Source organism: Acanthochromis polyacanthus, chromosome 19 (genome assembly GCF_021347895.1).
Source record: "Acanthochromis polyacanthus isolate Apoly-LR-REF ecotype Palm Island chromosome 19, KAUST_Apoly_ChrSc, whole genome shotgun sequence".
In the NCBI taxonomy this organism is placed as follows: Eukaryota; Metazoa; Chordata; class Actinopteri; family Pomacentridae; genus Acanthochromis; species Acanthochromis polyacanthus.
Genome location: NC_067131.1, coordinates 26,219,155 through 26,244,906, shown reverse-complemented (window position 1 = coordinate 26,244,906; position 25,752 = coordinate 26,219,155). Strand labels below are relative to the sequence as shown.

Below are 25,752 nucleotides of genomic sequence, written 5' to 3'. Positions count from 1 at the left end.
AAGTCCCCCAGCAGCCTATAGGCCTATAGCAGCATGACTAGAGGCAGAACGAAGGGACGTCCAAGAAGGAGTCAGCTGTGCAAATGAAGACACAAGCCGAACCCCTGTGGGTCACCCAGTCAGCCCCAACTATAAGATTTGTCAAAAAGGAACGTTTTAAGCCTGGTCTTAAAAATAGAGAGGGTGTCTGCCTCCCGAACCCAAACTGGGAGCAGGTTCCACAGGAGAGGCGCCTGATAACTGAAGGCTCTGCCTCCCATTCTACTTTTAGAAATTCTAGGAACAACAAGTAAGCCTGCAGCTTGAGAGCGAAGAGTTCTACTAGGATAATAAGGTACTATCAGATCTTTAAGATATGATGGAGATTGGTTATTAAGAGCTTTATATGTCAGAAGAAGGATTTTAAATTCTATTCTGGATTTAACAGGAAGCCAGTGAAGAGAGGCAAGTATAGGGGAAATATGATCTCTTTTGCTAACTCCTGTCAGTACTCTCGCAGCAGCGTTTTGGATCAACTGTAGATGTTTGAGAGAACTATTTGGACAACCCGATAATAAGGAATTGCAATAGTCAAGCCTGGAAGTAAGAAAAGCATGAACTAATTTTTCTGCATCACTCTGAGACAGAATGTTCCTGATTTTTACAATATTACGCAGGTGAAAAAAGGAAGTCCTACAGACTTGCTTTATGTGTGAGTTAAAGGACATGTCCTGGTCAAAAATAACTCCAAGATTCCTCACAGTAGTACTGGAGGCCAATGTGATGCCATCCAGAGTAACTATTTGCTTTGAAAGCGAGTTTCTAAGATGTTTGGGGCCAAATACAATGACTTCAGTTTTGTCTGAATTTAGCAGTAGGAAGTTAAAAGTCATCCAGGTTTTAATGTCCTTAAGACAATCTTGCAGTCTAGCTAACTGATCAGTTTCATCTGGCCTCATAGATAAATACAATTGTGTGTCATCTGCATAACAATGGAAGTTAATACAATGCTTCCTAATAATATTGCCTAAAGGAAGCATGTATAATGTGAAAAGTATAGGTCTTAAGACAGAACCCTGAGGAACTCCATGATTAACTTTAGTATGCTCAGAAGAGTTATTGTTGACATGCACAAACTGGAACCTATCTGATAAGTAGGATTTAAACCAGTCCAGTGCTGTCCCTTTAATGCCAATTGAATGTTCTAGACGATGTAATAAAATGTTGTGGTCGATTGTGTCAAACGCTGCACTAAGATCTAACAAAACAAGTATAGAGACTAGTCCATTATCTGATGCTATGAGAAGGTCATTAGTAACTTTCACTAGAGCTGTTTCTGTGCTATGATGCACTCTGAAGCCTGACTGAAACATTTCAAACAAATTATTCCTTTGTAAGTGTTCACATAATTGATTTGCAACTGTTCTTTCCAGAATTTTAGAGAGAAATGGTAGGTTGGATATCGGTCTATAGTTAGCTAACACATCTGGATCTAAAGTGGGCTTTTTAAGCAAAGGTTTGATGACAGCAACCTTAAAAGCCTGTGGTACATAGCCTGTTACTAGAGAGAGATTAATCAGATCTAACATTGAAGAATTAATTAAAGGTAAAATCTCCTTGAAGAGTCTAGTTGGGATAGGATCTAAAAGACATGTTGATGGTTTGGATGTAGAAACTGTTGAAATTAGTTCAGAGAGACATATAGGAGTGAAGAATTCTAAAGATTCATCAGGTCTAACAGCCAATTCAAAAGCATCTGTGACATTTGTAGGAAGGGCCAGATTAATTTTATCTCTAATCATAACTATTTTATGTGTAAAGAAGCTCATGAAGTCGTTACTGGTTAAAGCTAAAGGAATACAAGGTTCAACAGAGCTCTGACTCTTTGTCAGCCTGGCTACAGTGCTAAAGAGAAACCTAGGGTTGTTCTTGTTCTCATCTATTAAAGATGAATAATAAGTTGTCCTGGCATTACGAAGAGCTTTTTTATAGATTACTAGACTATTTTTCCAAGCCACATACACTTCCTCTGAATTAGTGGAATACCACTTTCTTTCCAGCTTTCGGGATGCCTGCTTTAAAGTCCGCAGCTGGGAATTATACCAAGGAGCAAGTCTTCTCTGAGATATAACTTTCTTTTTTACAGGTGCAACACTATCAAGAGTTGTACGCAGTGAGGCTGAAGCATTATTAACATAATAATCCACTTCTGTGGGGGTAAAATAATAATAATTGCCTTCTGATTTATCAGTAAATGTTGCTGAAGTAAAGAGTGAAGGTATTATTTCCTTAAATTTAGATACTGAATTGTCAGACAAACACCTACTGTAATGATATTTGTTCTCAGCTGCTAAACAATCCTTTACTTTAAATTGAAATGTTATCATAAAATGGTCAGAAAGAAGAGGGTTCTGGGGAAATACTGTTAACTCTTCAATTTCTATGCCATAAGTCAGGACAAGGTCAAGAGTGTGATTAAAACTATGAGTTGGTTTATTTACATGTTGAGAAAACCCAATTGAGTCTAATAATGAATTAAAAGCTGTTGTAAGGCTGTCGCTGTCTATGTCAACATGAATGTTAAAGTCACCCACAATAATAACTTTGTCTGAACTGAGCACTAATTCAGATAAAAAGTCTGAGAATTGAGATAAAAACTCAGAATAAGGAGCAGGAGGACGATATATAACAACAAATAAAACTGGTTTCTGAGCTTTCAAATTTGGATGAGAGAGACTAAGAGTGAGATTTTCAAATGAGCTGTAATCAGGTTTAGGCCTCTGGTTCAATTTTAAACTAGAATGGTAGATTGCTGCTACTCCTCCTCCTCGGCCTGTGATTCGAGGAATATGACAGTTAATATGACTAGGGGGAGTTGATTCGTTTAGGCTAACAAATTCTTCCTGCTGCAACCAGGTTTCAGTCAAACAGAACAAATCAATCTGGTGATCAGTTATCAACTCATTTACTAGCAGAGATTTAGACGAGAGAGATCTAATATTTAACAGACCACATTTAATTTTCCTGTCTCTGTGTTCTGTTGAAATAGTGGTATTAATTTTTATTAAATTTTTGTGGTTACTATTTCTTTTGTATATTTTTGATTTGTGTAATTTTTAAGCATTAACACAGAACATTTTCAGAGAAGTTAAAATGTTACATGCCAGTCTCTGTTTTCTGATAGAGCTCTGCTGGTGCTTGTATGTCTGTGTAGGTGCTTTATCATGTGCCGACCAAGAAGCAAAGGTGAAAGTCCGATTGTTTCATCTGTCAGCAGCTCTGTTCTGACTCTTTATGTTGAAGGCAGGACTTAGGTTTGAAACCTGAGTGGAAACTTTCATTGGATCATGCAAGTACTGAAATTGTGAAACTGTGCATTTATCACAGGGGAGAAGTAAGTAAAACAGCGTTAAACTACATTCAAATAAACCCCACAGTGATGGTTTGTGCTGCGACGGGAAAAAAAAAACGACATGTTTCACCCGCAAACATCTGATGTCGCTTTTTTTTATTATGTGAAAGTAATATGTATCGATAAATATTGTGTTGTATAGCAACTCAGGTTTAATTTTCATAGCTTTTGCCGTTTGTGTCATTTATATCCATTAAATACCATCAGGGAATTAGCTGAGACCAAGGAACATGACATAACTACGGCAAATTTGGGAACAGGCAGTTTGGATAATAACTTTAGATGTAAACTGATTAAGACATTTAATGGGGTGACATTTCAGCCAACATTTACTCTGGTATTGATAATTGTAATAAGTTGGAATCAGTCAGCCTGTTGATTTCTCACTTTCACTCTGACTCCGTGTATCAGGGCCTGAAAAATGTGTTGGTCAGAATTACAAAAATATAACCCCAGTTGCAATGTACTAGAATAAGCCTTCTACTAATGATTACATTGAAAATCAATTAATTTAATTAGTTTTCTTAGCAAAAATGATACACAATTATCTACATGTCTGCTGTTCATACCATTAGTGTGTGTTCATTTGACTGTGGAATAGAGAACATAATGCAGAATGAGCACTTTAACTTTTTAATAATTCTGCGTATTTTCTCTCAAAATATCTGATAAATAAATGACAAAGCAAAAGCAGTAGCAGCTCATTAGCTCTAGAGTGCTTCAGAGCGTACAGAACCCAACCAAATGTCATCCTCAGGCTCATCCAGCTCCTCAGTGGAGTGCTGGTTATATTGATATGCGTTTATATTTGCTTGTACATCTACACATTCTAAGAAGCAGATACAGATCAGCCAAAGACCGGATTAATCCTTTCACCGCAGGTTCATTCAGTCTATCTATGATCAGCTGTTGTCGGCATTTGATGATGTAACAGGAGACTCCTCTTTTCCTCACTGCGTCTTTCTTTGTAAAATCAGATTTGTGATGAAACCCATTTAATGAAACACACAGTGATGAAGAATGAACAAGGAGACACTAAGAGAGCGCATTACTCTATCAAGGCTGTTCATTCCTCATTGTCAGAAATGCAGCATTTTTTTATAATAATAGTAATTAACGGTAAATCGCGACTGACCGTATGTTTTCACTGAGGGGACTGTACTAAGGCAACAAGAACATTTGGTGTTGCCTGCGCTAAAACAAAACAATAAAAAATATGGGATATAGCCGTTACAATTGTCTTTCCCATTAATATTCTCTCAGTTGCTGAGTTGATTTTTCAGCTGCAGTTCAGAGAGACGACAGCTCCTAAGTTAGTGACAATTCTTAATTAATGGTCATGGTAAATACAGTTGTTCTGGATAACTGTTAAACTGAGGTATCTGTACTTCACAGAAACACTGATGTGCTAGAACCAGAACTGAAGCTAAATCGCTGGGTCCTTTTATCAGTGGTTACATGTCAGTCTTCCCTGTGTAAAGCTCCAGAACCCTTACTGTGCTACACTTTGCTTCGTTTTTTTAAAGCCACCTTTGTGTTTGTTTCAGGTATTTTGCAGCACCCAGACGGAACAGTCCTGAAGCAGCTTCAGCCTCCACCAAGAGGTCCACGAGAGTTACAGTTTTACAGCATGGTAACACACACACACACACACACACACACACACACACACACACACACACACACACACACACTTCTACACTTAATTCTTTGTATGTCTTGATTGTTAACTTTGTTTTTCGCTTTGGTATTTGTTGTTTATTTTCTAAAAAAGAAACCGTGCAGAAATCTAGGTACAAATCCTGGATTCAAACAGGACACTACAAACACAGTAGTTTCAGTTTTTTCAGTAGAAACATGAGCTGTCTAAGCTGTCATCACAACAAAAAATCCAGGGAGTTTAATGGGTTAGGGAGGTATGCTGAGCAAGAGTTTTTGAAGTTTCACAGCTCTAACGTGCATCTGTCACGGTAGAAATAAGCGACTACTTTGCACTGAGAGGTAAAATATATATAAAATAACTTGCATCATTAGCAGTTTTCACCAGCTTTCCCTCTCTTGCATCATTTGAAGTAACAATGCTTTTTGCTGTAATAAAGTTCTTATATTCTTCCTAGCTCTCCATTATATCAACCTGTTCTTATTGACTGAAGTAGGTCAGTTAATTTTGTGACCCCAGAAGCTGCTAACTATCATCATGATACCCGTTATTTCTGATAGAGGCTTTAAGTTTTGTCAACAGCCTGATTATGTTGAACTTGCTCCTTAGTCCACCTCTCTGTAGAACATCAGTGTAGACCAGCCAGGCTTCTCCAAAAAAATCTGGTCTGCTTGCTGATGTTTGACTTGTTGCAGATGAAACTGCATTGGAACATAATATGAGCAAATACAAGTAATCCAGACATGCTGGCAGAAAAGACAAACACATACTTATAATTTAAAATGAATCAGTAGACTTATCAGACATTCCTTATAGGTATAGGCAATCAGTTCTGTTTGATTGTATATACCCTCCTGGTTCAAAGCTCCACTGTTTGCTTTAGAGCTTAGCACTACTGTCAGCCTCAGCAGCTTTAATACAAACAGGAGTGAGTCATGGCATCAAGCCTGTCTGACTACTGACCCACCAATCAAACCAGATCTCAACAGCAGGCACAATACTCGTTAATCCTGCACAGGGCGAGATGACTAGTTACAAAAACTATTATCACGCTGCTCACCGAAGAGTGTATTATAAATTGCACTGGGTTTTTTTGGGTTGTTTTTTGTTGCAGTTTTATACTCAACAGCCACGGCCCTTATGTTTCAGGGTTCTCTGTCCATCAGAAGTACCTTAAAGGAATTTGGCACAAATGTTCATTTGGATGTCGGGATGAACTGTTCAGATTTTGATGGTCTATAGTTGCTGTGATCTCACTTCTGTCCCATTCTTTTGAACATGATGAATCAGGAATGTATGGGGAGAATCTCATTATTTTAGCATTGCAGTGGTAGTAGCTACATTTGAACTGAAGTTGGTTGATTGAGTACTGAAGGTACAAGAGTTTGGACGCACCTTCTCATTCAATGCTTTTTGTTTCAAAAGTTTTCTACATTGTAGATTAATACTGAAGACACCAAAACCATCAAAGAACACATATGGAAATATGTTTTAAACAAAAAAGTGTTAAACCAGAATATGTTTTATATTTCAGATTCAAGTAGCCTCTTTTGCTTTGATGACAGCTTTGTACACTTGTACAATTTACACACCCTTTTCGTCAAGGCTACATCATATGCAAAGATCCCACTTATTCACACACAAAAGCATTTAACCGGCAATTATACCAGGCTTTAATCAAAAGTCATACACCATACATGTTACAGTTTAACCTCTTAACTTGCTATTCCACTTATTTGCCAATTGTCGTAAAATGACATTAAAGTTCTGCATTGAGGCTCCTGCAGAACTATTGGGATCAGTGCCATCAGGTAATACTAACTGCTATATTGGCAATAACTGTTCAGTGACGATGCAAGACTACCATTTAAGGCATAACTCACTCCTGAATGTACGGTCCGACAGGCTTCAGCCCCCTGCGATAGATGACATGTTTGTGTGTGTCCCTCTGTGTGTCCTAGGTGTATGCAGAGGACTGCTGTGATCCTTGTCTTCTAGACCTCCAGAACTATCTGCCCAAATATTACGGGACCTGGTCCTCTCCTGACAGCCCCAATGGTAAAAGACTAAACTGTACTGAACCATCTCTCTCTCTTATTCAGATCACCCTGGTGATAAAGGCTTGTTTCAGCGAAGGAACAAGCTGGTCTGGGCTGTTGTATGAGTGTTATACCGATGATAAACTGGCAATTATAGCTCAGGCCAAATTGGTGTTTGCGGCCAAGTTGAGTTATTAAAGAAATGCTGTATTTTGTTTGCACAAATACCGACTTAATAGGATCCCTTGGGCGTTTTGGTCGTTGTTGTTAAGTTTTATTACAGTTTTATTGCATGTACATGCTGCCACTTGTAAATGACTTTGACTGATACAACAGAAGTGAGTACATCCCTGCACAATATCACATAAATGTCAAAGGATTCTAAATTGTATCGCCTTATAGTTTCTGCCTTATTTCTAAGGTAAACGGGGTATTTACTCTCATGTAAGTTTGGATTGAGTTTATTAAAATGCAGTGCCTAGGTAGGAACTTAATGCAACATAAGTTAGTACATTACTAAAATTCTAATCAGTTATTCTGTCAATAGTTCATGTCCACCTTTATTTTGGATGACAGATTTAATCCTTATCTGCATAAAGAGTTCTAAAGAGATGTTCTTCAATTCTTCAGAAATGTTTTTTTTCAGCTGTTACTTTGCTGTAAATGTTGTATTGCTCTACCTTTCACTTTACAATATCTGATGGGTTTTCTATGGGATTTATGTCATGCTGGTCCAGGTCGTTGTTTTCCCTTTATTCATCTTTAGAAACTCTTTTCATTTTGGCAGTGTGCTTTGGATACTTATTCTTTTTCTGCCAGGCCTCTGCATACTGGGAGTCATCTTGTCAGCCCATATTTTCGTATATCTACAGGCGTTACACTCTCTTCTATTCTATACTGAATCTTCATAAACTGACATTGGCTAGTATGTCACACTATCAGCATATGAGTCTAGCTTTAATGGTGACCTTTCTGACCCAGTGTATGCTTGAATAGGTCCGACTTTCTAGAACCTCAAGGGAACAAGAGTGTAAAAACTGCTCATTTGTAGAGTTTGAGCTATAAAAGCCAAACACCACAAACCACTGTACCTTCTCCTGAATAGGCCTTTTAAATATTAATTGATAATTAGCAATTTTTTTTAGTGGATTTTTACACATCTGTCATATCTGAATCAATGCAATTTCAATGAATAAGAATGAGAAAACGTGAATGAACGTGCAATAACTCCAAACCCGATATCATCTGTGCTGCTGACCCAGACTTATACCTGAAACTGGAGGATGTGACTCGGCGCTTCGTCAAGCCGTGCATCATGGACGTGAAGCTGGGCCAGCGGAGCTACGATCCGTTCGCCTCCCAGGAGAAGCGAGAACAGCAGATCAGAAAGTACCCACTGATGGAGGAGATAGGCTTCCTTGTTCTTGGCATGAGGGTGAGTTTGACCTGGAATGTTTTCAGTATCTCTGTGTAATCACTTTAAAACTCTTGTCTGTTTTTTTTTTTTTTTTTTTTACTTAAACCAGTTGTATTCAATTACACACAGATATGTGAATTGAACCAAACTTTATACTGTATCTGGTTGGTAGTTTGAATTTAAATACACCTGTACACTATGTTAAAACCACTGACAGGTGACATAAACAGCACCTTTATATTCATTCCAGTGTTAGCTGTCAGTAGGGGATATATATATATATATATATATATATATGTTAGGCAGCAAATGAGCAGTCAGGTCTTGAAGCTGATGTGTTGGAAGCAGGAAAAATGTGACGATCTGAGCAACACTGACGAGATGGCTAGACAACCGGGTCAACACACTCACTAAAGAGCTGGGGCCTCATTTATAAAACATTGCGTAGGATCCATACTAAAGTTTGCGTACGCCGAAAATACGAAAAGGGCGTATGCCCCTCGCCCCTGATTTATAAAACTGTGCGTAAGCACAGCTGCATGCAATTTCTTGATAAATCACACACCAGCTGGAAGATTGCACAGGTGGATCCACCTCACATTCCGCCCACAACACACCCACATTTTATCATGAATGGTCAATGCAAAGTAACTCATGAATGTATCTGTATATAAATAAGCTGCTGATCCACGGCATTTCACGCAGCGCCGGCCTGCAGTCTTTTCACTGCTGTGCGTCAGGATGAATGAATCATGTGTTGACCCAGGCCACCCTGCCACTAAATTTGTTATGATCATGTCCGATGTACAAATAATTTGTACACTGATTGAATGTACATTTTTTCGGTTCACATAGACAAATTCATTTTCACTCGGGGGTTGTGGTGTGAAGCATGTGTGCCTGCGTGCCTGTAGGGCTGATTAATGGTTGGACGCTCATCCCATTCGGCCACATATGGATAAATAAACAAAATTCTTTACTTTTTTTGCCTTTTTACTGTGATAGTTGCAGTGAAGAGTGACAGGAAATGGGGAGAAGAGTAGGGGGAAGACATGCATAAAAGTGCTGCGGGCAGGAATCGAAGCCGAGCCACTGCGTCGGAGACCACCCCTGCAAATGGGTCTTCTGCTTTCCCTGATGAGTCATATGGGCGCCGGGCGATCAGTAAACAAAATTATTTAATAAAGATCACCGCACCGGCCCCAGATACCGGAAATTCGGTCAAATGAAATAACGTTCAATCCGCCCCTGTTGATATATGAACATAGTTCTGCAAATACAGTCATCGGCCGAATGACGCACTATATGAACATCTACAACAATGAGGGTTTATGATTATCCGGCTCTACAAGTCTAATATGTGATAACAATAAAGGTTTGAGATCAGTCTGGTTTCAATTCGCCACTTCACCCTCCGGCACTGCCGTTCCCTCTGTGTCCAAAATGTGCTTAAGCAAGCATCAAAGTTGGCGCACCGGTGCGCACATTCTCACGCCAAGTTTGTTTTAGAAATCACAACGAACACAGCGTACGCCACTTTCTACGCAAAGTTTGTGATTTACGCCCTGTTTTGTGCGTAAGCAAGCATCAAGAATCAAGGTTGGCGCACCGGTGCGCACATTCTCACGCCAAGTTTGTTTTTATAAATCACAACCTTTGCGTAGAAAGTGGCGTACGCCACTTTCTAGCCCTGTTTTGTGTGTACGCAAACTTTATAAATGAGGCCCCAGGTCTTGTGGGATGTTCCTGGTATGCAATTGACCTTCATTGAACCTCTAGTTGTAGGTGCTACTACCTGCCAACATTGCTCCAGGGAAGGACAACTGATGAACCAGATAAAGTCATGGGCAGCCAAGACTCACTGTGGACGATACCACAGAAGAGCTACTGTTGCACAAACTGCAGAAAACTTGATGCTGCTATGATATAAAGATGTCGAAACACTTCTTGCATCCATCGCATTTAGTTGCATTTCAGCCTCAGTAATTGTTTTTGGATGTCATAACTACAATTTTCTGTGTTTCTACAGATTGTCACGTTGTAATTTCTTCTTTTAAACTTGATAATCTGGGATCATATACGCAACAGAATACACCACCTACTGAACTGCCCCGTTAGTAAGTCATTGTCATTTGCAGACAAGTGCAAATTTACTGAAAGGACTAAGATGTTCTGTGTTTTTTCAAGCCCTAAACTGACTTTTCATTTATGACAAAAAATGTGATAATTCTTCTGGTAACCAGGCCGTCAAAGGATAAGAACTGACAAGTGAAAACTAACGACAGACCCTTGGACCCTGGGGCATCATTCACATTGCTGTTGCTATTGCAGGCGTTGCTACAGTCTGTCTTTGAAAGAGAATGCTGATCTTTTTGTTACTTAAAAAAAGAACAGATCTTTCATGTTGCACATATATTTCAGCGACTCACTAACTCTGTTTCCTGTTAGACCTCTAATAATGCCAGGAAGTGTTGATGGAATCAATACTGTCTGGTTGTAAATGTAAACAGACACGATGTGCCATATAAGACGCTAGTTTCATCTTTGTTGTGAGTAGCACTGCTTGTTTTTACAAAACGCTAAACTGAATCCTTCATTCAACTGTAACACTAATTTGAGGCTAATTCTAACCTCAGCCCTAGAACAAAACAATAACTTATAAACAGGGTGTGAAAAAGCAGGACCGGTCAAAAGTTGGTCACTTTAGCAAACTGCTCTCAGTCTGATAGTCTAGAACTCAATGTGGTTCCAGAAACTGTATCGCACACGTGCACTCGCACTCGTTTTTTTTTTTCCACATGAAAAAAACCCAAACATGACAGGAAAGACAGAGATAACTTATCAGTTTGAAAGGAAGAGAGTTAGATAGCGAAACCTTTATCACTTTAATCAGTTTCCATTACAACCTGCTGTCAACATCAGCATCAGTAAGTGTTCTGGTTTTTGGTTTTTCCTGCCTGCTGCAAGACAGAAAGAAAAATGAGCTGGTTTCTGTCTTCTTTAAAACATTTATGTACTTAAGACCATTAACCATCATGAGTCTGTATGTCCCTGAACAAATTATGATTAAGGCATTAAATCTAAATTTGGAGTTTTGCTAGAAAGGTGAATGAACTCTGTAAAAGTGTTCTGCTAAACTGCTGTGTGCTGACCAAAAGACTCATTTAGAAGGAATTAATCAGACTTTATACCAACACAGTTCTCACTTTAGTACAGAATACATGATTGTCTTTGCAAACCCGATTACTGCCAAAATGACAAGCTTCATAGACCATATTAATTTTCTGGGCATGTTTTCAGAAAATGCCTGTTAAACCCATTGGGTTAGATGGTCCACAGTCGTAGAGGTCCTTAAAGCTGTGAATTTCCATATTTGTCCACAATTGTATAACTTTGAGGAGGGTCAGTCTGAACAACAGCCTCTTAGTGGAGAAAGAAATGGGAAAGAGCACGTCAAATCTAGAGAGGAGAGGTCGTGGACTGTGTTTTAAGGAAATAAGCAACATATTTCTAAATGCTAGTGTTTGTGTGATGAAGCAGCCTACTGACTGATGGTCTGTCCTGATGCTGTATGGACAGTGGATTTATGACCGTCCTTCCCCACCCTTTGTAAACGGCTCATGAATTGAACGAGGACTTCAGCTGAGTGCTTTGACTGGTGGTAGTTAATATATAAGTAGTAAACTTTAATGTTTAACCAACTATTATAACTTTGTATTTGGAAGCATATACTGAACAGGGGGCTGAATTCACCAGTGTCCTCTAATGAGGCTAAACTCCCGCATTGTTCAGTGTTTTTTTTTTATATATACATACGAATAGACAGTTATTATTTATAGTTTGAAAAGTGTTGCTGATAGTGACCAATATTTATCACAGACTCTGCAGTTCCTCTCAGCTCTACAGAGCTTTGTAGCCTCTTGGCTCTCTCAGCTTTGGCTCAGCACCTCTGCCCTACTTAGCTTTGTTTTGCAGCTGCAACAAGCTGTAAAAAGCTCTTCAAAATCACTATGCAGGACATGTCCAGTAACAAATAGCTAGTAGACACTGTTAGACCAGTGCTAGGCCTTGGTTATACTCACATTAGTAGTTGTTGAATACAGTTAGAACATGTTGCTTTTTCATAATATTTGTGCTTTTAGGTGTTTAACATCTTGCTCACATATCCATGACAAACTGCAACATGAAATCACCCGTTTGCGTGGCCTCACTGGCTTGGCCTCAGTAATGAGACACTGTGACCTATGTGATGAATTTTCTGTTGCACAGAGGATTGTGAGTCAGAACAGCCAGAAAAGCACGATGACTTTCATACCGTGAACTGCAGCTGAATGTATTTCTGGTGTACTGCGTCTCACCTACTATGCATTTTGACACACTAAATCTTTTTCTGGCATATTATACAGTATGGAACACACCTGAATTTTAGGCAGCACATGGACATTTGCAAATGGGTCTGTAGGTACACTCACAGACATGCAAACTATAAATCTGGCCATAGGCTTTCTGTTTCCCCAGATATGTGAGGGTCTACTTGGGTGAATGTGAAAATTTCTACATAAATTTCCTAAGTAGGTGATTATGCACAACCCCCTCCACATGCAGCCCAAAGTGCATATCTACACATATGACCCACTGTACATATATGATGTAGAAACCTACAAGTGGACCATGTCTGCATATTGTCTGCAGTAATCAGTAAAACGTACTTATATCCAGATAGAAAAAATGGTCTCAATACAAGGGAGGTCCAAATATTGATAAAATTGTACAGTTCTTGCAATCTGTATGCATCTGTCCTGACATGTAGTGTTTGGTGTGACTGAAAAAATATAGACCCTCTGATCCGTATACACATTTTAATGGAGTTTTGTAGGTTTGAATACGTGTTGCCACTATCAGTGTGTAAAGAAACGGGTCCTGCAGTAGGTGGAGATTCACAGAGATTGGAAGCAGTCAGTTTGTTTCTGCACAGCACTAGTCTAAACTCTAGTGTACCTCTTAGAACACAGTGTGCTTGTCACTGAGCTGGGTAAACTTCCATCCTAATCGTTGTTAAGTGTTTGTTTAGATGGAACGGAGACTAATTAGTGATTAGGATCTCCTTGATCAGGGAGTACCAGAGGGGGAATAGGGAGTTGGAGAGGGACTGAAAAGAAAACAGCAGAGACTTTGGACATATTCTTTAAATGTGTCCTGATTAATTCACTCTAGCATGCTGTTGTCAGACTTAAAAAGATCCTGTTCACTCTTATCCAGCTAATCTGATTGTCAATGCAGTCTGAGAGTTTGTCTGTTAAATCTAGATGGAATTATCTCGAGCAACAGTGCAGTTTATTTTGAAATAATGACAAATTAGTATGAGTTTTAAAACCATCATCATCATTCATGTGCTTGGATGCAGTTACATGATGTAGACATGTTGGAGCTCCTCCTCTCCCTGGACTTCTTTTTGACTTGTAATGACATTTTTTATGTTGGGGATTCAACCCAAAGTAGCCCACTATCCAGCTGCACTTTTTCAGGTCTGGGCTGAAGGACTTGTTGCAGATACAGTCATCATCATTCTATTTGGGATGCTTCTGTAACCACATATGAAGCTCTTTATGATCAGGCTTTGCACGCAACATGCTAATGAAAGCTTTTATTGTTTGATCTGGTGAGGTGTGGAGGCTTTTGTTTGTGCATCTGTGGACCAGTAGATGGAGTCAGCACTTTAGTCAAGATCATTGCTGGTCAGCATACGTTAACTTTCTTTTGACAGGTGAGTACGAATGCAGTACAGACACGTTAACATCAAGTACTTTCTTGTATTTCAGGTGTATAAGATGTGCAGTGACTCTTTTGACACCTATGACCAACACTATGGAAGGGGACTGGTTAAGGAGACCATTAAAGATGGTAAGTCTGCATCCATTTGCACTGGTGTGTGTGAACTACTGGCTGTTGAATCAGACAGGCTATAGTCCCCTCTTAAAACATTCTTTAATACTCAGAGTGTTTATGTATGTTTATTGTTCTGTTGCTGTTTTTTTATTATCCTTCTGTTGCTGTTCAATATTTTTTAACTTTATTTTTTATATTTGATCCCTCTGTTTGTTTTTATTTCTCTTAATTTTTTCAAGTACTTTAGGAATAAAGTTTGTATTATTATACACAGGATTATTTTTACCAAGTGTTTTCATAAGGGATGCTGAGCTCACATATTGAGATCACCTTCTGAAGCCCCCATTCTCGCTGTGTGGAGTTTGCTTAGAATATGAAATCTCCATGGTTAAAACTGGCTTCATCAACATATGGAGGATCAATTGATTATTGATTGATAATATAGTTGACTATAGCTCAAAAACTGTTTAAAATTTGAGTCCCTTCACTGTAAAAAATGTGTGTACATTTTGCAATGAAAAACTTTTAAACCATGACGGTAAAAATCTGTAAACTCTAAAACAGTTTAAGGCAGTTTATAGAACCCTGATTCACCATAAGCAGGTTAATCAGGAGAAAGTGTGTTTTTTAGATTGTTTTTCTCTTAAACAAATACATTTTCTGACTCCTGCACCAGTTTTTAATGGAAAAATGCTGTAATGTGTGTAACAATACTTTAATAATAATAATAATAATACATTTTATTTGTATAGTGCTTTTCAGAACACTCAATGACACTTTACATATAAAATCAACAAACATAAAAAAAGAGGAGCATAATGAAAACAGTAATAAAATACATCATAAATTTATTTAATTCTCGAAAAAGAATACAGTTTTTCCCAGTTAAATGTACATATTGTTGTACTGATAATGGAAACATGCTGCAATATTTATAACAAGTAACATGAGAATTTCTGCATTTATTACATGTAAAAATACAGTTTACAGTGCAGTCAGATTGATGTACTTTTGTGTTAATAATGGACATATGCTTTAATATTTATGACAGCTTTAACTGCAGTTTTTGCTAAAAAAAAAACACATTAAAAGTTAAGTATGCTAAATGTTGTGCTGTCATTGGAAAAATTCTGTAATATTTATGTAAATTTTTAAATTTTTACAGGTTAAAACTTTATTTTTTACAGTAAAATATGGAATAAAGCATGTTTTTTTTTTTCACCCCAAAATCAACAATATCAATACGTTCCTTTACCGTAAATGTAAAAAATGTTCTACGGTGATTTTAAGACAGCATTCTTGCAGACACAGCTGCCAGAATTTTACCATAAAATCAAAATTTTTTTACAGTGTAGTGGCGGTAAAGTGAGGTAAAGCTGTCACATGACAAACCACACATACGCTGAGAGAAGGACGGCCACTGAGGCACAAGGATTAACCCTAACTCTTCTCACCTTCCCTTCAGGCTTGGCTAAATTCTTCCACAACGGAGCGAGTTTGAGGAAGGACTCGCTGTCGGCCAGCATCCGCAGAGTCCAGCAGATCCTCCAGTGGTTCGAGTCCCAGCAGCAGCTCACATTCTATGCGAGCTCCCTTCTCTTTGTTTACGAGGGCCTTCCCTCCTCCTTCTCCTCGTCTTCTCTCTCTTCGCTCCTCAGCAGCTCATCGATCAGTCCAACTGCAACGAAAACCGCCTCGTTGGTGGGCGACCGCGACGGGGAGGGAAAACAGGAAGGGGCAGGGCAGGAGGAGGGGGTGGCTGAGTACAACAACAACAACATTCAGGTGGCGGTGCCCTGGGACTACAGCCTGGCCACCACTATTTACACCAATCACAGGAAAGGTGGCGACCACCACTGCGCCAAGGCTCTTCTCCACGGCAGCAGTGGAGACGGTAGTTTTGTGCAGAATACAGAAAGCTCAGTTTGTAGAGATAACTTCTCGGCACTGTGTGAAGAGGACAACTCAGTGTGGAAACGACGAGTGGAGCTGCAGCAAGCACCGAATGGAAACGGAAACAAATCACAACTGGAAGGGAAGGATGAGGATGGAGAGGACAAAGACAGCAGCAGCAGGAGAGAGGAGGAGGTGAAAGATGACGCAACGGACGTGGGTGCAGGAGACGCTGAAGTTGAGGTCAGGATGATTGATTTCGCTCACGTTTTCCCGAGCGACAGCCACGATCACGGCTACATCTATGGCCTGAAACACCTGCTGACAGTGCTGGAGCAAATCCTCTGTGACGCTGCGTAGAGTTCCCAATCTCTTTACCTCCTTACCTGCTCAAAAAAGCCAGTGTCCTCCTGTCAACCCTGCTTTTTTTTTTCCCCCTCAAAAGACATAGATCTTCAGAGGAGCAAAGGAAGAATCAAAGAAAAGAATGCTGAAACAAAACCATCACTGTCATCATCATCATCTCACCAGATTGCGATGGTCCGTCAGTATGTCTCTGTTTGTCTGGGTGTCTTGTGAGCAGAGTGGCGGAAGTAGAGGCTGATAGTTTTCATCAGCACCTCTACATGCACTAATCAATCTATGAAGGCATTACGACCCTGTACTTGAACACAACATCTTCAGCTGTTGGTTTACTGATGCTCCAAAGTGTCACCTTTATTCCATTCAGCTAAAAAAAATGTTTGATTGTTATATTTTGATACCATGGCTACTGAAAACATTTGTTGGGTTTCTATTAAAATCAGTACACCTGAAATAGGGCTGGATGAGGTGATAATACACAGTGTGGAACAATTAGAATTAGTCAGATGTCCATATATTTTTGGCTGTTTTTCTTTACCATTGTGGCAGCGACACATATTAGGAGCAAACTAAGAGTCAAAAATGGATTTGTGTGTCTCACATAATCCATTCAGAAAATCCTGGATCAGACCCACTCCTGATCCTTCCTGTCAGTCTCACAGGCATGCTGACATGCAGACCTAGTAGCTGTTAGTTTATGGATTGGCAGCGGGTCTCCAGATTCAACAGGAGTTTTTTAAAGGAAAGTGAATGCCAGAAACAGTTCTGTGTGATTTATAAGATGTGTGGAAGGGTTGATCATAAAATTGCAAGACCGTTCCTCGTGCTTAGGCTCTGAGCATATCAGTCATGCAGTATGCGTGAGCAGTAACTGTCAGGAGGATGTCACATGACCCTGTGCTATCAACAGAGGCAGCACAAATGCACTGAATCTCTAATCTGTGTCAAAATGGGAAGTTGTAAGGGGCCAACTCTGGCTAGCAGGGTGGATTGAGAGCGACAATTGTGTTGTTGTGGCCAGCTAATGTGCTATGACCTGGCACATAAACGGTGTGGGGCACCTACCTAAACTTACCCTAAAGTTCTCCCTCAGAAATGCTGCTTGTTGATACCGTGGTGTCGTGCAACGTCTGGACTCGTGGCATCTACTACTTGCACATTTTGCGTGCATGTGAAGGTGACATGCTTGACGCTCATGCATGAGAAGCGGTTTCGTAGTTTTATGATCAACCCTCATATATCAGACAACGCAGTCTGCCTAGTAAACTACCTAAACTCTACTTTTTGACATGGCTCAGTCCAATTTCATGCTGACACATTGGCCACCCAGCTGCACAGCGGTTTGCTGGATTTGGTTCATTTCTGTTTACAAGTACACAGTGAAATTAAAAAACATGCCAGGGCTAGGAAACCGATGCCACACTTCATCTGGGCCCGCTGAGAATGAAAGTCTTCGAGCGTGCGGTAAAGCAAGAAACCTGGAGAAAGTTGAAATTAAAGTCGGGTCGTCCTTTTCCTGTTTAAACCACTGTCTACAAGTATTTAACTCAGGTATTTACAGTTAGAAAAAATACTTATCAGTCCTATTATCCTCTCAGCAAGATGATCCTCATGCTGTCTAGTTGTTCAGTTGTGAACGGTTGTTTTATATAGTCGGTGTTTATCTCATAATTGACCTTATCTCATTAATGTTGACCTCTGAGTCGCGTTTTTGACCTCTTAACCTTACTAAGAGCTTACACTTCAAGTATTGTCTTTTACTGTGGCTGTTTTAATTGATGTATATGTTGAACTGCCAAATCACCTCTCCTTTTAAAAGCCTGTGTTCTTCGCCGAGCTTATTCTGATTCCCCTCCTTTTCTGTCCTGGGTTTAGCAACAGGATTATATGCTAATGTTATACCTATACGTCGCTCATGCCCATTGCTCTAGCATTACCCATGAGTTATTCTGTGATTTTAAGTTATTATATATTATAATGGAATGAATTTATTTGTAACTGGGCAACAATTGGAAAATCTGCAATTTCCCTCCCATATCCTGGAGAGATCATCGTTTCAGGGGTTTTGTTTGTTTTGTTTTAGTGTCTTTGTTTGCCAGAAGTAAGGTGTTCTACTCAATGACACATGATGGGCTGGGATTGGTTTACATGGTATGGACTAATATGATATAAGTTCCCTGAGGATTTTAAGATTGTAGTAAAAAGATGTGTGAAACATGCTGCTTTAACGAGTCCGGACAGGCTCAAAAAGTGACAGAATGCTAAAGATAGAAAGACAGCAACTGAATGGTTTTATGTCATGTGTTTTGTGTTTGATTTTTTTTTTTGGCTTGGCACAGATGGACAGAACTGTCAGAGTACTGGTGGTAGGGGAGAGACAAGTCAGCACATCTTTTTACTCTAATTTCAGCTGAAAGCTCAGACAATAGCCGTTGACTAAAGGTTGAAGCCTGACTAATGTTGATTTTTATGCTGAGATCCAGGCTGATGAAGCAGGCACCCTATAAACAAGCAGAGATTGGATGATTCTAATATTTTCATGCTCGTCTCTCAAAGGTTTAGTGAATGTGTCTTTTAACCAGAGTTCTCTGTTGAAACAAAGATCATCCTGTCGCTGTAGTAGATTTAGATTTGGATCAAGAAAGACTTGATTTTTTTTCAGAAGACAGATTTAGCTTGGGCCTGCACTACAGGAGTTTTAGGCAGATTCATTCCTGTTCTACCGTTCCCAACAGTTAGAAGAACAATCTGGGCTTGGATCCTTGTCCAAACTGACCTTTAATCCAGATTATTTGGTAATGTGAGGAGTTTACTGATCCAGTCTGAACTTCCACAACTACTTGCAAACTCACTAGGTCTCCCCCAATAATAGCAAAACAGGGCTACAAACTGGAAAAAAAACCCTCTATGGTCATGCACATTATGAATTAATCTTCAGATATTTCTTATGAGGTTATTAAACAGTTAATATTCACCAGTAAATCCCTTTGAATATACTTGATATTCAGCTACAGGAATGTTTTCCTGGTAACCTTTTGCATGTCAATATGTGAGCTCTTGCTGGAAGCATTAACTGCTCCATTATGGTGTTAAACCGTTACAATGTTCCCTGCTTGCCAACGTGAAACTCCTTGTAGTCTGAATGACACCTCTTTAGGTCCCTCTGATATTAAACGGTAAACGCGCTGCAGTCCTTCCATCCCATTTAGCAGCAAGTGGCTCCACCTCATGATACAATCAGGTACTGCTAGTTTACGTTCTACAACATAATCTATAAAACATTTTCAGTACAACACATCTGCATTTCCTCTGCATTATTGGTTGGTACATTTTTAATTGGTTGAATTATTAATGGGAATTAATCAGTCAATGTTAAATTATTGCTACCGATATTAAATGTTTGATGTTTGTGAATTAAAATTGAGATGGTTACCTTTAAGAGACAGAACATTCGAGCCCTTAAAAGTTACACTAGCTAAATAGCTAGCTATAATAAAAGTGGTAGCTACAATGTCACAATTAGTTCTTGCTAAGAAAACAACCCAGGTTGAACACATGCAACATTTTCTCATCCAGATCTTTTTAAGCCTTTTTTTTTTCTCTCACTACAGGTTTTTTTTAATTGTATTTTATCAGCGTTATGGCAAGTTGTTCCACCACAGTCTCTCTTGTTTCCATCCCATGAGATGACTTGAGGTGGTGCTCTGCTCCCTCTGACACCATTATCTCCGTAACATCCTGCAGTCTGTGATGCTTCAGTAGTTCCCAATTCTGTACTGTCCATGTGTGAGTTTAAAAAGAACATCTTTAAAATGTATTCTTCTGTGTAGGATTTAAAAACTCCTGTAGTGTGAGCCCAGCTTTAATTTGACAAAACTGTAAGGGTCATGTGTTGATCCTCAATGAGATGTGTCTGAAAGCTCTGGAAAAAACTAGCTAGTAGACTTTAAGATAAGACTTTAGCTTCATCAAACGGCTGTTCTTGTTTCCTAAAAACGGCTAGAAAAAGTCTAACACCCTGAGATAAGACTAAGCAGAATTACCAATGCAGTCCTGTTTCTTTTCATTTCATTTGATTCATTTGAGGGCATTTAAAAAGTCCAAATAGAAATGAGTATAACCCTACTGTCCAGTGCGATGGCAGTACTTAAAAAGTTCTGAAGACCTGTCTGTGATTTGATGAGTCATCTGTGTGTTTTTAAGAGGATTTTCTGTAAATAGTTTTGAGTTTGTCTTTCTTAAATTCAGAGCATATGTCTTTAGTTTTGGTGCCTCTGTGTGCTCCAGCCTGTGCTCTCCACTCTAACACTGGAGCTGCTTTAAAGCATCGTGTTGAATCTCACTGCCCCCATCTGCCACAAGCCCACCTGATTCTAACAGTAATATGCACAAGCCTCTTCAGTTCATGTAGCCTGTAATATATGAACATAATGAAACATATGAAAATCCTGATCATTTTTCAGCTAATGTGTCTTGGTTTGCTGAGAACCAAAAGAAACAGACAGCTGTTTAAGTACAATATTTTCTTTAACGTTGCTTCTTTTTATTGATTTGATTTATTAATTTGTCTGAAATAATCAAGAGGAACCTTTAGGAGGCTTTTAAAGGATGTTTACGGGAATTAGAGAAGAACAGCTTTTGTTTTTATCACTGCCTTATTTTCTGTTAATGTCTCAATGTGCTCTCTTTGTTTTGAATATTGAATATTGATCATTTTGGCAGCTCTGTGAATCTCTGATTTTCCAGCCCGTCATGTCACGGATCACTAAGAAAAACCATATCATGCATACGATACAGGGCATTGTTGATCATTGGCTGAGTCACAGTGATGCAACTTTCAGCTTAAATCCATTCAGTCAGTGTAAAAGTCATGAAGTCAGGTCGTGCTGCTGAAGCAGTTTGTTTCTGTAGGTGGGCAGCGTTACTGACAGCACATCCACTCCATTTCTGACCTCGTGTTAAATGTTGAGGAGATTCCAAACACCAGCCTTTTAGTCTGTTTAAACTGGTTACTTTACAAGCCTGTTAGTCACATTTATTACACATTTCTCCTTTATATTAGAGCCTATTAAATGAAGGAGGTTATAGTGTTTTAGATAAATTTTTGTTTTTTCAAATGACTTTCACATCATGTCTGCATTTCCGTGTTTTTTGACAATTTGTAAGTGCAGACTGATTTGAAAAGTCAGAATTAACTGTTGTTAGTGTAACTCTATCATTAAATAAAATGATCAAATAAAGAATATGATTGATTTCCATTTGTATTTAAACTGCAATATAAAGCTTAAAATGGGAAAAAAAAGAATAACTGTATAATCATGATAATTCTGTTTCCTCATTCTATCTTTAAGCGCTGTAACAGTCGCGAGATGTTCAGAATGGATTGCATCACACAACATATTTAATTATTGCATGTTTTTTTTTATATATTTAATTTACCCATACTTTATTTTACCATTTTTAGTGTTTTTTTCCTGTTAACTAAATTTGCTGAGAAGTGGAGATTGTAATACGTATTTGTCTAAAAAAAAACACAGCCATGAAATGGAAAGTAGAGAGATTTTAAAAATGCGCCGTTCATTCATTCAGCATGCAAAGACAGACTAAGGAAACAGAAAAAACTGACAAGCATTTAATTTTATTTTTTAGTTTGATATTTGTAATGCATCATTAAAATGCAAAGAACTTCTAATACTTTTGTGTAAAAGATTCACTGAAATATGCATAAATATTTTACTGCCATGTAGCCTGATGTTGACCTCTACCTTCAGCCTTGTTTGGCTTGTGTGGAATAAGATCAGTCCCAGGTTTGAGATTCAGGCCGGATGTTTGTGGACAGTCAGTGAAGGGCATAGATTTGCATGTGGCTAACGCTGCCCACCTCCTCTGCCCCAGCACGTTGCAGTATAATGTCTGGATGCACTTTTACCTTTACTGGAAATCTGTAAAACTTCAGTACATGTTAGTACCTAAGAGTCCTGCTAATTACTCACACTGTGTCATATCTACCTATCTTTAGAAGGGACCACACTGACCAGGACAGAGGGATTCATGGAGATGTAACATGAATGTCAGTCCAGGTGTGGTCAGTAGATGTTAAACTGGTGCATTACCTGACTTTCCTGACTTTCCACTGATGATGTTTAGGATGCAACAGTGGCTTTGCTTGGATGAGACTAAGTGAAGCTGTGTTCCAGTTGCTCTTTATACGTGCTCTATTCATTTGTTTACATTTGAACTGCTCTCCTCACAGCCAGGAAATGTTAGAGGCTAGGACATGATTTGTCTGCTTTGTTTTCTAAGACATTAACAGGTCGATTCTGGGTTGATTTTTGTTCTTTGATCTGTAACTGTCTGTCATGCAGACTAATGGAATAGTTATGTATGACATTTGCTCTTTCTCCTGTGAGCTGATTATGTAAGTAAAAGTAGTTGCTCCCGAATAAAGGACCTTAAAGGTGGTGTGACATGTTTTCTACCACTACGGATGGTGTGCTCTACATTACTGCCAGACAGGTTTCAATCAACGTAGTTATTAGTTGGATTTCCACTGCAGGAACTGGGTCACGCACAGGAACAGCCACATAAACGGCCATTTCAGCCTTTTGTTTCTCCTTTGTGGTGTAGATTCAATGGCTTCAACCACAACCGTAACTCCAACTGCACCAAAACAACAACAAACAATAGTTTCAAGACCTGACTCCATGTCTATGAGCACATAAGAGACAGGATAATGGTACAATTATTGAATTTTACATTGTTAGCAGTAATAGTAGGAAGACTGCTATTGGTCGAGGACATCAAGAGGGTAGAAAAATGGCAATTGTGTCCAATTTTAGCCAATCGGCAGCTCAGAAGTACCTGCCCTGGACTCTGAGCTGTTCTCTGCTCTGAAAATGGGCCTCGTTCCATAGGGACGGTTCTTGCAGTTGGAACATGCACAAAGGTTAAGGCCGCCCTAAAACAGCCAGGAAGTTTCTGTAGTGGAAAACAGCTGAACTGAGAACCCATAAGGACCTCTGTCTTAACCCTTTGATATGCAACATGGGTCAAAAGTGACCCAAAACTAAATGAAAATGGGTATCTCCTGGCCCACACTACACATCAAAGGGTTCAAATGAAGAGCAGGTTGAATGTCCATTGAGTCTCTGTATCAGAAACATTTGTAGCTTTCACCCTGCATTAGACTCAACTGTTTTGTCAAGAATATGATTGTGCATCATTCCCCAAACAAAAACTACATACAACTTACAATAAATTAAAAATCAAAGCGAAAATTCCGAGTATGTGACCGTTTAAATAAAAAGTTAAAAGCTACTCTGTCACAAGAAAGCAAAAAGCAGCAACTCTATGTGGAGAGACATCCTATGGCTTTTAATTAACACTCTACTAAGACACCACAGAGAAACTACTGAATATACTGCAGCAATTAAGCGTGAAGAATTTTCATAGAACACTGAAGTGATGTGAAACCAGCAGCTGCCTCAACTCAGTCTAAAACCTGATTGGGCGCTTTTAAAAACAGAGCAGCGATTTGAACAATGAAGTAAATGAGGTGAATCATTGTTTTATTATTTGTGTCTCCTCTTACTGCATTCATCAGATGTTTACTAAGCTACATTTACAGTTCAAAACTGAGATGAGCTCCATTTTAACCGTCTTTCCTTTTTTGACACAGATGCAGCGTTAGAGAACAGAAAAGAAAAACGTCTGCTGGTTTTACTGAAAGTTTGCTGTAGGTACAAACTTCTCTCTGTGTGTTCATGTGAGGTTCAGATTAGCTGCGATATCCTCCAACATTCTCTGAGGGATAACACTGAGCCACTTAAGTGTCTTCATGCCATGCCTGACGCTAACTTTAAGGTGTAAATGCATTTCCTATGGCTGACTGTAGGATTGAACAGTGTGAATGCTTGTGTTGTTGCTGTCATGAAAATAAAACCTGTTGAAGGACTGAAAGTGGCAGGTCAAGTTCAGCTTCTCTGTCAGAGTTGGATCTCTGTGAAGTCCGACACATTTTTAGGGTTGAGCGAGGAGCTGAACATGGACTGCTCTGTGAACCCTGTCATAGAAAATGAGCTCTGGAACGCCTCACTATGGAATGTGACGAGTGTTTGAATTTTGCTAAACTGGATTTTAACATGTCTTATAATGAGCCTGAAGCAGAACAGAAAATATCAGTGTACAGGAGAGGAACTCAAGCAGGTCCCTCTATTCATTATTTTTTCAACAATAAAAATGTTAAACATTTTCTTGACCCGAGTCATTAATGGAGTGTTTTTGAATATTTTCTATTTGTTTGAAAAATCATCTCCTAATTGCGAACTTCTTTCTTTCAGGACTTTTTAATGTCTGATTGTCTGGCTCTTTCTGACAAATGCCTGATGACACTGTGCTTCAGTTTAAACTCACAAATGCTGCTCCTTTGCCTGAAGGCACACCGAGTATAAGTACCCAAGCCTAAATGAGTGTTATAGAATGTAATAATCTAATGTAGTGCTTGGTCAGTGGGGTTCAAATATCTGACAACAAATGTGAAGATTATTTGTATTTGCCTTGGCTTTGAAATTAATATGAAATGTTTCATTCAAAGTTTGTCAGATCTGGTTCATGAGTGAGCATGAGATGAGTAGACACAGACTCCCCTCCAACAGTATTACAACAGTGAGGCCAATTCTTTTCTTTTTGCTGTAGACTGAAAACATTTGGGTTTGAGATCAAAAGATGAATATGAGACAAGAGATCAACATTTCAGCTTTTATTTCTATGCAGAACACTCTGTTTGCGGAGCTGTGCGTTATTAACCCTCGTGTCATCCTGTGGGTCAAAATTGAGCTGGTTTAAAGTTTGAAAATGTGGAAAAAATAATATTTTTTGTTACAGTGAAACTCCATATGTCCACATCATCAACATTTTTGGGAAATTTTTGAAAATTTTTTGGGTGGCAAAAAAGACATTAAAAACGTTTCAGAACTTTCACATAAAAAAACAAGCAAAATTCAGCAAATTTCGCTGGTTTTTGGTTGATTTTTTTTGTCAGTGTTCTTAAGAAAATATTAGACATTTTACTGATATATATGTAATCACTTGAGATATTTTTACT

The 25,752-nt window shown here is 38.9% G+C and overlaps 1 protein-coding gene across 1 annotated transcript in view; it reads left to right on the top strand.

Moving 5' to 3' along the window:
* The window catches only part of ipmkb (inositol polyphosphate multikinase b), a 34,076-nt gene extending 9,175 nt beyond the window's left edge, over window positions 1-24,901 (top strand). Inside the window, exons 2-6 of the mRNA XM_022211397.2 lie at window positions 4,939-5,024; window positions 7,013-7,109; window positions 8,353-8,525; window positions 14,327-14,408; window positions 15,859-24,901. Coding sequence (XP_022067089.1) covers window positions 4,939-5,024; window positions 7,013-7,109; window positions 8,353-8,525; window positions 14,327-14,408; window positions 15,859-16,646 — 1,226 coding nt within the window. The 3' untranslated portion in view covers window positions 16,647-24,901. The remainder of the gene's footprint in view (window positions 1-4,938; window positions 5,025-7,012; window positions 7,110-8,352; window positions 8,526-14,326; window positions 14,409-15,858) is intronic.
* Window positions 24,902-25,752: the final 851 nt, after the last annotated feature.